Genomic DNA, 16,268 nt, shown 5'->3' on the forward strand with positions numbered 1-16,268 from the left:
ATTGTAGAAAATTGTATAAAAAATAAAATGAAAATTTAGTTACCTCAAAGCTAAGAGGTCAACCAAAATCTTACCTTCTAAAATCCTTAAGAGACAAGGTTATGTTAGATGCATACTTTAGGTGACAGAAACATTGCTGTGACAGTTGCACTATCAAAATTGGCCGGTGAAGTAAGATGGTGCAGATTGAGTTCAAAACTAGTTTCCTGATGAATCTTTCCGATGACCCTTAACTGTTGAGAACTATTGAGGAAAATGGGTATTTCACCTGTTCGAAAATTTTGCCCGAAGAGATGAATTCTGAGGACAACTGCTTGAAGAATTGCTTGAAACAAGCTTTAAAATTATTCAATGTCTACTGGACTTGAAACGGGTGATGATACATGCTTCCTGTATATAACCATTTCAAGGACACTAATTGGTTTTTCCATGTAGAGAAATAAGTCTTTCGAGACCACATAGGGTGGTTACGCTGAGAAAACTCCCATGCTTTTTTGCCATATTCAAGATTTTACTTATTTTCGCCACAAGTAAAAGCAGAGAAAAACTGCAAGGAGGCATTGAGAGTGAAAGTGGCCAAGTCTCAAATAATCAAACCTCATTGTGCTTAATGACTTTAAAAAACCTTAATGATTGGAGGAGATTTCATATTCTTTTCTGTAGGGGGTCTGAAAGTTCAACGAATCAAGAAGTTTAATTTCCTCAATGCAAATTTTCCTCGCCCGTTTTTTATTTCAAAGTCGCCCTGTTTGTTTTTATTTGAGAATCATCAGCTCTCTACCTAATATTCATAAGGTGACGAAAAATATCATGTGGGCGCTGAACTTTTCTCTGCTCTATCCACACTGAGCGGGTGGGTATTTACGAGCAGTAAAACCAGTTCCTGCCAACGCCAACTTCACGGCTTGAGACTTGACAAAGCGGCTTCCTCCATCAGAACCTAAGGAATTTTGCTACATCAGTTCTTGATGGCTCAGCGTTTCAAGGACTATGGATAATTGATAGCCTAAATTTTTCTTGGTATTCTTTTACCTTGGAGCAGTAAAGGCCCAGCTGAATCTGTTCAAAAACAGTGGCAAGTATTTTTTCAAATTAAAAAATTTTAATACTTTTTCTTTTAGTAAAAAGTATGCTGGTAGGCTGTAAAAAAGGTCGCACTACAGTGCTCGAAGAGAAATATGATGGAACTACCCATGATTAGGGTTGAAAAAGTAGGTAAGGGAACTGAAATAATGATCAAAGGAAAGAAAAGTACTATGTGATGGGAGGTCCATGACATCATTGCAAGTGAGGCAAGGCGTAGGTTTCAACTGGGCTGTAAAAATGTTGATATATCTTCCTGAAAACTCAATATTTTTTGCTGATTAAGACTTGAGGGAGGATTTTTTCAAAAATTTTCTATTTTGGGCAGACAAATGATGCCATTTGAGACTGCACAAGTTCATGCTACTTTACACCACTTGAGTAAATGATGAGCCCAAGTTTCTTGCGGAAAACGTGATCACTCGCCGTTAGGCTCTTCATCATTACCATTAGCTCAGTTGTAAGTGGGTGAGATGTCTTTCAAGGGATCAGCCACAAGAGCTGAAACTTGAGCTTAAACTTCAGAATCTTAGTACTTTGAACTTCCTATAATTTTTAATTCTTGTGGTCTCACTCCATTGTTAACTTAAAGTTCATCTTGTCTTGCAATCAATGACAAGGTCCCGATTTGGTCTTATATATGGTTTAAATCTCTCATTCCTTGGTTGAAATCCAATTTAGTTAGTTAATAGGTTAGTCTCCTCAGTGTGCTAAAAGTCCAGTTCCTGGTTTTATATATGATCACAACATTCTAATAAGTTATGCACCAGTTTAGGTGACTGACTCTCATTTTTTACTTGTCCAGTACTAAAACTAAAAGCAAACATTGCATGCATAACACTAGAACAAGAGGACAAAAGAAGAAGAAGGAAACTGTCTGGTCTATGAGAGACAGATCAAACTCGCTCTACTTTCATTTTGTCTTAGGTGATTCTCATTTATCAGCTCAGTAGTAATTGAAAAACAATGGTTTTTCAGCCGAGATGCCAGCTGAGAGGGAAAAAAGTATTCGCTTAGGCACGAAAAACTTATTCCAATGGTATGCTTTCTTACCAATTTCATGTGATTTCTGTAGTCGACTTTAGATATTTGTACTTCGTGCTTAGTCCATTTTTCCATCTTTGTGATGAAACACAGTTGACTCAATCAAAATTTAAAAATTGACATTGGGTCCAAAGAGGAGAAAGAAGCGCCAAAATTTTAGTGGCATGAAGTAGTTTTCAACCTCTTTTGAATTTACTACTTCATTCCTTTTTTTTCTAACTACTACTTCTAATATCATACAAGGGGTAGTTCTGCGCTTTTTTCATTTGGAGCAGCCCCCCTCAGTCCTTACTGTGCTTCCAGCTCCAAGCAACCATTGCTTGTGACCATTAAACTCAGGTCGCCTTTTCTTTTTGCATCCAATGATGTCCCCATGATATTGTGATGCTCATCTGATTTCCAGATCTCATCTCTTACAAGCAACTGATTTTTCTTCTATGTGTATTTTCAATTAATTCGATTTTTTCCCTTGTGACCATAGGTCTCTTAGAGAAATTAAAAAAATTCTCATGATTTGTTACGTTGAACCACCCAATATCCGTGGAGACATTCAGTGGGTTTTCCCATGGAGGGGAACACAAGGAGTAGTATAGTAATATATTACTATAAATAAATATTACTATTATTAGTAATATAGTAGTATAGTAATGTATTGGACACAAGTTCCCATAAGATTGATTCTCTCTCCTATACCGTAAGTGTCGCCATGAGGGGGTTTGTGGGTTTTTTGGCATTCACACAAGGCATGAGCAGCCGAAACTCAATGACATCTACCCACTGTAAAGCAAAAAATAAATGATGAGCCGACGAATTTTTAACGGCTGACCAAAAATTGGCGGCTCGTTCTGTGGCTGCTTAAAACCGTCCCACTCCAGCGCAGATAAGAGGCGCCATTTGCCGCCTTGAACCGCAGTTGTTGACCTAGCGATTGCAAAAATGAGAACTATACCCACAATGAAACGTCATCTCAGCCGAAGAGGGCTTACAGGATTGCACGTTTCGAGGCATGAGGGAGAGAGAGAGCAATATTTCAAAGGCAAACCAGTGCAAAAGGAAAATAAGTGGCAAGAAACTAGTAAAGTGGAAAACAAAGAGAATGCAAAAGCAGCCCGAAATGGAAACGACAATCGAAAACACAGGAAAAAGCAGAAACGAGGCTAAAATACAAAATATAAAGGCAGGATGCTTGGGCACCTTACAGCACCATTATCAACTGCTAAAAAAGAATTAAAAATAAAAAATAAATTAAAATAAAAACCAGCAAACAGCGTTACATAGTGAAATTGGTAAAGATTAGATTCTGTTATCACTGCAGTCTCATTTACCAATTTCACTATGTAACGCCGTTTGCTGGTTTTCATTTTAATTTCTTTTTTATTTTTAATTCTTTTTTAGCAGTTGATAATGGTGCCGAAGCGTCCTGCCTTTATATTTCGTATTTTAGCCTTGTTTCCGCTTTTTCCTGTGTTTTCGATTGAAACTAGTAAACTTGTCCCTTTTTAAAAGAATTGCTGTAGGATTGAGTAAGGACTCATGAGGCCTTTTCTGCTTCAGATAAATCAAGGGAAAAGACATTTCCTGTTTTAACAGAAACCCTTACTTGATTTATGACCTCAGGACTTGCATTCAAGTTTCGTTGAATAAAAAAAGTGAATGATCCGATAATTTTCATCCTGAGATAAATAGCTGTCAGTAGAAGCTAAGCAAAAACTCAACTGGTATGTTGCTTAGTTTTTTCATTCAATAAATAAAAAATGAAAATGCCTGCATTTATTCGTTGTTCATTTGATTAAATTTTAGCTAAGAAGAAGACTTCAAGGTCGCCGAAAATTTAACCCCGTTTTAAATAGAAAAATACCGCGAAAACAGAATTTGTTCCCATGTATCCTTTTGCCAAGTTTATAATTTACCTACTTTCAGAATGCAATTTTGACGGGAGGTTTTGTCTTGAACAGGCTCGCAACATTATCGCTGTTGGGAGTGAATATTTTTGTCGTTTCATTGTTATATAAAATTGCTTGCTTGTAATTTGGAATGTACTACAGCCATGTTTCATTAGATTTCAGGTGGTTGAAACCATGGGTTGTCACCGCGTATGACATCATGAGCTTCAGATCCGTAAGAAATATTCTTTATGGAAATTCGATACGAAGTCTCTTAACCAGTCAAAAGAGCATTTTGAGCTCATAAAAGCTCAGAAATGGGCTTCTGGTTAAATTTTTTCGGAGAGATATCTGTTTAGTAGGCAATTTCTGGAACTTGCAGCAGCCCCGTTTGAATGCCTTTTGTTTGCAGAATAGGCAGACTGAGTGATTCAAGAACTAAAAAAGTTGAAGTTATAACGCAATAATGCAAAATAGCTCCTGCGATAGACGATGAGAAAAATCAGTCCACCGAGGAAATTTTTTTTTCATTCTTAGGGATTGATTTCAAACAGCTTTTGAAAGTCGAACAAATTTCATCGATTTTATTTTCTCAACTTGAATCGTTAAGTCCAGAACGATTGGATAATGAGTCGAATGCTGAAACAGTTAACTGATAAAAAATTATTAGGTAAATAGATTTTTTTTGAAGATAAGTAAAGGCAAAATAAACCAGAGGTATGTTTTGGCAGTGAAAGCGTTCAGGTTAAGAAAGACACAATTTTGCGAAAACTTTAACCTAAACAGGGTTGTGATCTGTTTTATGTTTAAAATATCCTCACATATCTACAACGACAACTGAGAAAACGCTATTCCAGTCAAACTTTTGTCAATGGGAAATCATTTAGGATGGAGGATAGTAGCATGAGTAAACACTTCTTCCCCGCAAAAATATTCCAAAGTTTGACAGCAAATTTTCTTGACAATTGGCGATTAGCTATTTCAGACCTCTTCTACCCAAAACATACCAAAATCTAACGTATGTAAATTGGTATCAACTCTCACAATCCCAAAGAGAAACACAGCCACAGAAATTTGATATCAACTCCTGTATTTTGAAGAAGAAGAAAACCAGCTTCTTTAATTCAAAATTAGTCGAGAGGTCAGTTTCAATTTGATAGGTATGCAATTGGTGTTGTGGGTACACAGCTACTTTGTAAAATGCAAAATAAGAGTCTTGTTAGAAAGTTCATGGTAAGAAAAATATTGGAGATCAGTTATCAAAATAATATTAATATTTGTTACGCCGGCAAAGTCTGCCTGTAAATTAGGAGTATTACTTGTGTTTCTTGAATTCAAAACTGTTTTTACTTCATATCTACTACCCGAAAATCCCACAAGGTATCACTAGTTCTTTGTCCCCTTCTTTCAACGATTCAAAATTATTTTGAATTTCCGACTTCGTCAACACAAAAATGCCACTAGGATCTGGATCCCTCTGACTCAGAATCACAAGCCCTCCAAGTTTAAATTAGCTGTGTCCATCAGCTTACTGCAGTTTGAAAATGAGGATGCAGAAATTCTTCATTTTGCAATAATGTTCATTGTCCTCTTGGATTTGGATGTTGCGATGTTGATTACAATATAATATTTATAGTTTGAATTTTGGTTTTCATGAAGTCTTCTTCACCTCATAAGGTAACTTACTAGATGTAGAACACAACAATAAAAGACCTGCATGGCAACTCACTCTTGATTAATGATGTTTCTTGAATTAAATTTTTACGATTGAATCAGAGCTGTAAAATTTGCCGATGTAAACTAATTTCGTAAGGTATGCACGAATAAATTGTCCACCCCCGTCCTTCGGCACGGTTAGATCCATACATTTGATGTAAATTTCAGATCAGAATCATCGGTGCAGAGAACTTAAAATTGACCGCACCACAAAAATGTATTTGTTTTCAATTTGACATGATGATTCCACAGTCAGTGGATCTTTTAAATTATGATTTATTTTCCCTTCTCTTCCTTCTTTCTTTCTTTGGGCACCAGCTAAATTTTTCTTTCAGTAAAATATTCGACGTGATGATGTGATAACAATGTCTGAAAATGCAGACACGTCCACTTTTAAAGACTGGAGATTTTTTCTTGACGTCTTATTTTATCTTCTGCACCACTTTCTTTCTGCTTTCCTGTCATTTTGACTATTCCGTTTGTGAATTTTCAGTGTTGTCGCTGGGATAAGTTTTGAAGGACGGTTAGATTCTGAATTCCTGTTTTTCTCCTTCTCTTCTTCAGGTGTTGCCACTTCTTTTGAATAGTGTTCTGATCCAATCAAATGTGATCCTTTCTTTTGATCCAAGGGTAATCTGTCGCACTACCCATACGTTGGTTGTAATCTGAGGAGTTTTTTGCATTGGGAATTGCCAAGTCATATAAATGGATTAGATTTTGCAATAAACCACTAATTCTGGCTCATTTTAGAAACAACGTACATGCCATTGGGTCTCTCATGCAGATATATGCTCATATGGGAGAGCCAGAGATAGTGGTTCCTTATTGCAAAATGTAATCTGAATTAAAAAGACCATTACTATTATGATGAGAATTTTGCGCATGATTCTTCCGTAAAAGAGTTCCATCGCAACTGCTGCTCTGCGATTTATTGTAAACATTTATCAGGAAATTTGGCAGAGCAAATGACTCTCTTGAAGGCTACTTGAGTTAAAACTTTGACCCATAATGGTTCCTTTAACAGCTTGCAAGTTGAGTCTTTTATCTCACATTACTATACATTTCATTTCAAGAGGAAGGGCAGAGTTCCGAATCATGTTAAAATAAACAATTTTTACTGCGACCGAGTTCATGTTAGGGTGTAGCTGAAACAAAACAATAATAAAGAACTTCCAAGGCCTTCTTGAAAACTTTGAGGAGTCTTCATTGATTTTTTAAGGCCACATTTTTGGATTTTGATATTTTATACCATAATTTCTGAGGGCAAATATACTATTGCAATCTTCTTTGATAGGAGACCTAAGCCACGGAACTTCACAAAATTACCGATCTGAGGCTGTAGTTTTAGAAATATAATAGCCGTTCAGAGTCTTCCACCCGCAATATGTATATTATGTGTGTGCAAAATTTAATCTCTGACAATCCACACCACCGATAACCCACAAGTCACTATCAAAATTCTAGAATTTTCTGAGCTCCAGAATCCCTTTCTAAAATCTATTTCTTCTGGACTAATGGAGCTTTCTTTCAGTATCCGTTCTGGAAGTAGACCCATCCATCATCTCCCTCGAATTTAGCCCATCATTTTAGAATCACATACATACATACACGTGCACACCCATACACAGCATTTCTATTCTAAAAAATTAAAAACGAGACTTAGGCTTTCTTTTCGGATCCATTCTGGAAGTAGACCAATCATCTCCCTCGAATTTAACCCAACATTTTAGAATCACATACGTACATACACGTGCAAACCTATACAAACCATTTTAACACTCCTCCAATATCCAACTGATACCGTCATACCACTGTGCATATTGTAATCGTCAGATTATTTAACGTAGATGTCGTAATTTTAATACATCAGGAGCGACAAGATCCACATAACTATGATACTTTCATAACACATAGGTTTGCACATTTCCCTATGTTAAAGTTTACCCTTTTTTGTAACCCTGAATATGTTTACCTTTTCCTGGTGAAAGATATTCATTGAGTCACAGATGATATTTGAATCAGTAAGAACAAAAACATACCAACTCCAGAAAGAAAACTGTTCAGAAGACACAAAAAACCACGCGGCGGGTTTAAAAAAATAGTTTAAGAAAAAAATTTTGGGTGCTAAAGGAAAAGTATTTTGCAACATTGTGAAGGACCAAGTTGCAATAGATGCGCAATGTTGCATGATAGGGCATTAGGCATTTAAAAGTTCTCGAGTTGGTGTGTTGTCGTTCTCACAGACTTTAAGACAACCATTTTAAATGGTTTGCCCTGAAAAATTTACATTTATCGGCAAATAACTCTCCAATGTTTTAATAGCTAGATGATGAAAGGTATATTGCACCGAAAAAAAAAACCACGAAATAGGATGGTCGCCCGATTTTCTTAAAAGGCCAAGAATCGGTATATTCAATGAAGTACTTTAATGCTTTTCTCTTTGCAGTGCTTTTTTCCGTCAAATATTTTTGTCGATGGTACTAAGTACCTTAGAAAAGTGTTTTGTGACATACCGGCCCTGAAATAGTCCAACATCCCCTCTTCCTTCCCCCAAATGATAAAGAAAGGCCCAATCATAGGGTGTTTCATTCTTACTGCCCTTTTCCCATCGCTGTTTCGAACACTTCTAATTGCAATTTCGAAAAATCCTTTTGCACGCAGATGTATCCATCCAGAAGTGTTAGGAAACAGTAAATAAGTAAAAATCTAAAAAAACTCAATTTGGTGTGTTTTCGCTTTCGTTGATTCATTTGTGAACTTCTACACTGCTTCTGAATATCGCACTTTCAATGAATTTAAGAGTTGTGCTGATGGATTCTGCAGATCATGAAAAAGGCCTATGAGACTCCTTGTCTGTCCATAAACGTCCATCTGCAATAGGTCGATTGCGCCTGTCACTGTGTCATGTTTTTACGATTTCAACCCAAGTTAGCAAAAAATAACGTGACCTGCAGAGACTCTAAATTTTGAGGTGCAATAATATAAGCGATGAAGTGCTGTAGTCGCGGTTGTTTGTTATACAGCTCCTTACCTCAAGGAAGACCTATGCGGTTTAACTTGTGACACAGGGAGATTTAAGGAGGTCTTATATTTAATGTAAGTCTGGTTATGACCCTAACATTGATAGTTCCCAAGGGAAAAAAAATTGATAAACTTGCTTCGAAATCCACCCTTGCATGTAGAGCGACAAATACAAATGCATGCATCAATCATTGATAACTCCCAGGTGGAGGTGCTGATGGGCCCCATGAAATGAGCTGATTCTTGGCTCACAAGTCCAAAACGAAAAGTCATGCTACATACCGATCTTTCAATAATTACAAGTATGAAAGCATAAAAATGAAAATAGAGTTGGTGAAGAAACCAACATGAATTCGAATTTGCTAAAACAGAGGACCAATCATCGAATTTTATACAACGAAGTTGTCAACAAATTTTCATATAGGAAGGAGGTACATATTAGGTTACGGTAATTGGACTTTTCTTCATAATTGCTCCTGTAAAACTCTCATTTGAAATTCATTGAGAGATGGATGCTATCTAGCGGGGGGCAAAACTTTTAAACAGCTATTGGTAAGTCAATGATTTAACTTCATCAGGATTAATGAAAAAAAAGGGATTTGAATTTTTTTTGCCTACAACAGGACTTCATTAGCTGCTTAATGTTAGGTGGATAGGCAATTAGAGCAATAAACTTTTATATTAATATTTCTTTAGGATTTATTGTAAGAGATAAATTACAATATCAATAACTCTGTTGGCTATAAATTAAATTTATGTAAAGCTAATTAACTTAGGAGGAAAAAAAACTTTGTCAATTCACTGAGGAATAGTGAAAATAGATAATGGAAATAGTAAATTATTAAATATATATATCTATATACACAAAAAATAAATAAAAAGCAAGTGACTCATGTTCTAAAAACGGAATCAACGTTGTCAGAATATTGCAACCGTAGTGATTGGGACATAGTTATTATTCCTTGACACTAAACTCTGAGTACTTAAGATTTTTCTGACTCTAATTAATTACATAGTATTCTTTAAGCAGGATAGTAAAATATTTCACCACGGTAATTACGTCCGAGACATAAAACGGGAACTTTTTTGAAGACAAGTATGATGGGGAAAAACTAGGAACAAATTATTTTTTATAGAGATCTCGACTGTGTTCAGAGAGTCCGCGAAGATATAAACACTTATAATTTGAAGAGTTTGCGATTGTTTAAAAGATAACACGACTGTAAGTTTTAGTGCCAATTTGCTACCCAAAAAAATTGAAGAGGAAAATCATTCAAAATATGAGAAACTAAAGAAGAGAATATAAAATAGGTTCACTCTCTTGAAAAAAAAATATCACACTTAAAAAACTTTAAATATTAAAGAGTTGGCAAAAAATATTGTAGAAATATTTGAAATGAATTGATCATGAAATTTTCTGAGTGCTTTTGCAATAATTGACTTCAGAGACTATTATTACTTTCTTTTAAAACACTTTGAATGACTGAACAACATGCAGGAATTTGTTGAAAATTTTAATTGCTCATCATCTTGTTTTCACACCACTCAAGATGCAAATTTCAAGGAGAGTAACATATATTGAAAACATTTTTAGGTGGGACGAAAAATGTTATCGCCTGGATGGCCCAGTTAACTGCGATAAAGGGTTTATTATATTTCATTAATTGCAAAAGTTAAGAATGATTACTGTTTTGTAAATCGCTTGAGAGAAAAAAATAGTCAAAGCTTTAAAAAAAAGCGACAAAAATTCATCATACTGCTGATACATTGCTTTAGTGATGCTGCGATCACAGACACGAAACCATCATAGAGAACGATTCCGAATGACTTGTAAAAAGTAAAAAAATGAGAAGACGAATAAATTACAACTCTACGTAAGAAGGGATTTTACGATTCCCTGGTCCATTAAACGTCTCACCAAGACACTTGCACAGTCTCTGTCTTGCTTTTGACACAAGAGGATGCGGTGATAAATAACTACACGACACCAGAAATTATGTTGGTGGATATTTCATGAGAGAGACAGGAAATCACTTAAAAATTATGACTTCACAACAGATATGAGGTTAAAGTTCCGTTAAAGAATAATTCAGTATCGGCGACGCTTATTGGGATAATCATCAGCAACAGGTGGGCGTCTATTTGCAGGAGCCCAATTACTGGGCCTCCCATCGTTTCTTCCACCTCGGGGTGGCTCATTCCTATTCGGATGACCTGGATCGAATCGAGCTCCAGCTCCTCGGGCTTCGAATGCTTCCATAAACGGCTTAGACTCCTATCGTGTTCAAGAAATGCAATAGGTCGAGATTAATAACAGCTCATTCATTACCTTTCCGAATTAGTAGTACAAGCAAAATGAGATACCCAATTCAACTAAGATCAGCTACTTCGTTATTTTGATTATAGCTTGTTTTACTAATTCTTGGTTTGTTTCGATTCAGTCGATTCGAATGTTGTATTCTTTGAATTTTGATTCATCATACTTTAACAGAGGTGTACTAATTATTAATTTTTTGTTTTGTTAGGTGGCTAGAGCTTAAATGTTGCCTGCTTTCCTAAGAACAATTATTGCGGGGCTTAGGATAAAAATTCCTGTGATGACAGTTCATTTAAATTGATCTGAGGATTATACCCATAAGTATTTCTGATGAATGTCCCTTCCCCTCTTCCCTAATGAATTTCGTCCCCTTCTTTTTCGATTATTGCTCAACAAAATCCTTGATAGTGATGCAATTAAAATTTTATAATGACTAAAATCTTTGAGAAAGTCAAAATTCTCCAGTTTTTTCCTTTGTTTGGAAGTACAACTTGATTTATGAATCCCTTGAAACGAACAACAGACTAAACTCACATACTGGAAGTAAAAATACGAGCAGTTCAGACAGGTTGTGGTTCTTTAGCCCATCCCATATGAGGTTCATGATGATACGTTAAATGAGTTCTATTATTACATCACAATATTTATTTAGTTAATTATTTTTTGTTGCTAGGCATACAGCCTCTTTTACTGATAAAAAGAAAAAAAGAAAAAAAATGACACGATGAGCCACGAAAACATATTTAGTATTACATTTATTATACTGAAATTAGAAATATAATCACGGACCAAATAAATGTATTCAATCATAAAGATGCATCCACGGGTCACCCTATCATTTCTTCTTTTCCTGCCTATACTAATTGTGATATTGTCCGAGGCTGTTTTTAGAGATTTATTTCAAGAAAAAATAAAAATTGAACAGACTACAGGAAAATTTTTTACTTTTACTAGTTTAGAAGAACACTTTACATAAAGAAACTATCTCTGTATTCTTTTAGGATGGATTGTTGAAATCAATCAGTCAATCAGTTAATGCAAAATCAATTCTGACTATCCTTTTAGAGGTTCAGTTTTAAGCTTGTAAAATGTTTCCACCTGCTAACTGTTCATGCACAATAAGACGATTAAACTTTTGTTGCACTCACTGTTGGTGTACTACAAAATAATTTGCCCAGTTATTAATAATATTGATGATTGCATTTTTTTTTTTTAATAATATTTTATATTGTTGGTCCTTCCCTACATCAGGTCGATCAACAATATAAATTATCAATGAGAATGGGCAACTATCAATATTAAAAACTTTTGTCCAGTGCAAAATGTAAAGCTGATCCAGGTTAAATTAGGTAACTCATTTCATTACAGAGAAAAAAATCACAAGCTACATCATATATTTAGGAAAAAAAAATCAGTTCCAAAATTCGTAAGTAGTATCAACATACATAGTTTGGTTTTTTTAGAAAATTTCGAGCATGATGCCTAAATATTTCTTTAGGAAAGTCGCCGGGACTTACAATTTGATGAAAAAGAAGGCACACGATGCACAGCGAACAAAGTTGGATCGACATTTCAAAATTCCAGACTTGGTTCATTAAAAGATATAAAATAAATATTAGAGTCGAATAAAGGAGAAAATAATTAATTCGAAGGTTCAAGTATTGAGAGGAAAGAAAAAAGAAAAATATGAAAGAGGGAGAAGGAAAGGAAGATTTTTCTTGTCCTCTATAGGACATTTCTGCATCCACATTTCAAAAGACAGGATTTAGCCAAGTTTTAAAATACCGACTTCGTACTTTGATCATTGATAGAATAAACTCAGGCATGATGATACCAAAGAGCGTAAGCAGGGTGTCTACGAAAACAGACTGACCAGAAATCAGTACTTCGTCAGTGCTTTTTCAGTACATTCCCAAGAAATTCAGTACCTCCTCAACAAAAAAATTCAGTACCTCCAATTAACGAAATTCGAAAAATTTCATTTTCTCGCTCAAATTGCGACAAAAATGACAAAATATGAAAAAATTCCGGACCTTTTAGCGTAATTTCTGCACTTTTTTAGTGCTTCCGGACCGCCCTTAAAAAATCAGTACTATTTCCGGACTTGTAGACACCCTGGTAAGTGTTCTGATCATAGAATTGCATATAAAATTTTCTTCAAGGAAAAGAAATGAAATAAAAGATATCTTTACTGCATGAAACATCTTGGCGAAATAATTATATTACCTCCTATCTGTGCAGATATTTGTTCCAGACGACAAGCGGAGTTATTAGGGGCAAAAAAGGCTATTTAAAAATTGAAGACATAAATTCAAGTTCCGAATAAATCTTAGTGAGTTAGGACTGACTATAGGCCTTCAGACTCATGAGCTTATTAGCCAATCTCTGCAGAGGAAAGTCATTATTTGTACATGCAAATGTAGACTAAATTGATCGCTTAATTTACGTACTTTGAACTTAAGTAACGTGAATATTCTACAGAAAAAAAAGAGAAAAAATACGAAATTCACTTATAGGGGCTGTGCAAGGCAAATACTAAAGGAATATTTCAGATTGTTCTACCTCTAAAAAAGCATTCACAATTTGGAACTGAGTAAATATTTACGAATTAGGCAAATATTTGCCAATAATACAAACAGTTTTCAGCTGCAAAAAGTCATTTGCCAATAAGCAAATTCGCGACAGGTGAGAGATAACTGTACTACAAGTAATACCTTCAAACCTAGTAGCCTACGGAGGTTATTAGGTAGTACAGAGTAACCTTCAAAGGTATTCTAATTTTTTGTTTTTGACTCCAGTAATTAATGATTACAGTATGTTGGAGTTCATTGTCTTCTAATTTATCTTGATCTGTACAATGATGCCTTGTCTCACGCTGCCAAGAATCATTACGAAAAAAACTTGATTCAGGTTGGGTTAGACACCATTCTAATATTATCCTGTTAGTATGTACATAGTATACTTCTGCATATGTTTCAATGCGACGTGCTTTTAAATCATCAAAGAAAAGTCTAGGAACGAATTCTGCTGCCACTTGGCGCAGCTCAAAGTAATCATACATAATTTCATGGACCAATTCAGCAGACAAATTTAAAACTGTGCAGCAACTTTCTTTCTTGCAACTGCATAAACTTTTTGTCCACCTGTATAGCTTAATGAAGTTGCAGATCCCCAGGGAAACTCAGGTTTTGATCCTGATAATTGCTTCTCTAACAAGAAATTGCAGAGTAGGTCGAACAGGTCACTGTTCAAACACCACTGTAAAAATTACTAATGAAACTATTTAAAAAACTAAAACTCAGTGTACTGGTGAGAGTAAACTAGAGGTAGTTCGGCGCCATTGGATCATTTTTTTAAGGGCAGGACCGCTCAAGCCTAGAAGTTTCATGAACGTATCACGCACTGATCAGGCGTTGGTAGAAAAAACTGAATGGGCCTGTTGCATGCAAGAGATACAGCCGCGCGAATAAACTTTTTAAAGGTTAAATGACACGAAAATTACGATGGTCACATTAAAAAAGTCTGAAATACACTCCTTACTGCGCAATTTGCGTTGTTAGGAACGCGCTTTTTCAAATTTCCCGCGTCTGGGGGCAGTTTTCTAATCACCGGAAACGAGCAAACGGCGGGCTCGGTGATTTCCGGAAGATGCCGAGTCGTTGTTGTTGTTGTTGTGATTTTTTCCTTCAGTTTGTTTACAAACCCAACGTGATCTCTTATAGTTGTCCATATACGCTTTATGCGCTAACCAAATCGATCAACTTTTAAATATCCAACGCAATCCTCCTACATTTCATTTCACGATATCACGAGCTCCGATTTTTAGGTTATGTTGTTAGTTTTAGTTGACCGGAAATAGCCGCGAGTTGCCGTTAATTGTTTCCGTTAGAAAACTGCCCCTAGACGCGGGAAATTTGAAAAAGCGCGTTCCTAACAACGCAAATTGCGCAGTAAGGAGTGTATTTCAGACTTTTTTAATGTGACCATCGTAATTTTCGTGTCATTTAACCTCTGAAAAGTCTATTCGCACGTTTGTATCTCTTGCATGCAACAGGCCCATTGCGAAGTCTTTAAGTTTCGTTTAACTTTGAGTCATTCTAAGAGAAAGTTCGATTGAGAAATGACAGAAATTAACGCGTTGTTTGACTCACAATTGAATGATTCAACCGCCTACAAAACCTTCATCTAATAACTGAACCTGACAATTTTTTATTACGAGATGAATACATTTCGAGGCAAAGAAAAAAATTGAATTGATATTATACAGTGATAAATCAAAAAGCTGAAACTTTGTGTCAATTATCACAGCAGAGATTCGGCTATGCAGGCTTATATCACGAATTTCCGTGAGATGAGAGAGCTTTACTGTTGGAGTGTGAGGAAAAACATCTCGCACATTGGAAACAAAGTTCATGATAACCTTAAGTAGTGAAAGAAGAAAAGTTAGAGGGTATTTGGGTGCACCATCTTCAAATTTTGAAACAGATCAGTCCCAAGAAGAAGCATGGCTGCCTAATCATGACAACTAAAAGCAGCTTAACTTACAAACTAAGTTCCATCCGAGGCTAGAGCCAGTCAAAATATAAATTGTTTTGATGTCTGCCTAAAACGATTAAAAGTACTTCAGAACAGTACAAGTATGTCTATTTACCGCGATGATTTTTTGTGAGCGTGTTCATAATTACAAAAGAAAGTTTTACAGAAGACATCAGTCTTATGCTTCGACAATTACGTTCGTCGTTCAACCAAACTAAGCATGTCAAATCAAACTAATTACGTTTTTGAAACTGAGCAAGCAAAAGAAATGAACAATGAAGACAAGTCAATATCAGATGAAAAATTGATAAAATGCATCAGTGGAACCTGTAAATTAAGTTCTTCCGGATAAATAAGAAATATTACAACGATAGAAAGTAATATCTCTGAGGATTCATTGTTGAATTATTCTTAGTTGCAGCAAGTCTTCCGATTGGAATGTGATGAGGCTATTTCTTTTAGCAGTAATTAATCTTCTGCTTGTCGCAGCAGAAGATTAAGCTGATTTGGAGGGATGACCTTCTCATCCATTTCTCCCTCCCTCCAAAGATGCTCTTTTCTATTAAAAAATGCAACTTGGTTGGTGAGAATGCATCAACACTGGGTATTTTGTGGATAATTCTTTTACACTTGAATAGAATTCTGTTGAAAATACTTGACAGATGTGA

General features: G+C 35.5%; 1 protein-coding gene across 3 annotated transcripts in view; it reads right to left on the reverse strand.

The window, feature by feature from the left end:
• Window positions 1-16,268, reverse strand: part of LOC109033649 (protein no-on-transient A) — a 37,777-nt gene that overhangs the window by 7,459 nt on the left and 14,050 nt on the right. The window contains exon 11 of one of the 3 annotated variants that reach the window (XM_019046351.2): window positions 9,422-11,022. The exons of the other annotated variants lie outside the window; for them this stretch is intronic. Within the exon in view, the coding sequence (XP_018901896.1) occupies window positions 10,837-11,022 (186 nt within the window). The 3' untranslated portion in view covers window positions 9,422-10,836. Of the gene's footprint in view, window positions 1-9,421; window positions 11,023-16,268 lie in introns of those variants that run through there. 3 annotated transcript variants of the gene reach the window in all.

This window comes from Bemisia tabaci, chromosome 2, assembly GCF_918797505.1.
Source record: "Bemisia tabaci chromosome 2, PGI_BMITA_v3".
Classification (NCBI taxonomy): Eukaryota; Metazoa; Arthropoda; class Insecta; order Hemiptera; family Aleyrodidae; genus Bemisia; species Bemisia tabaci.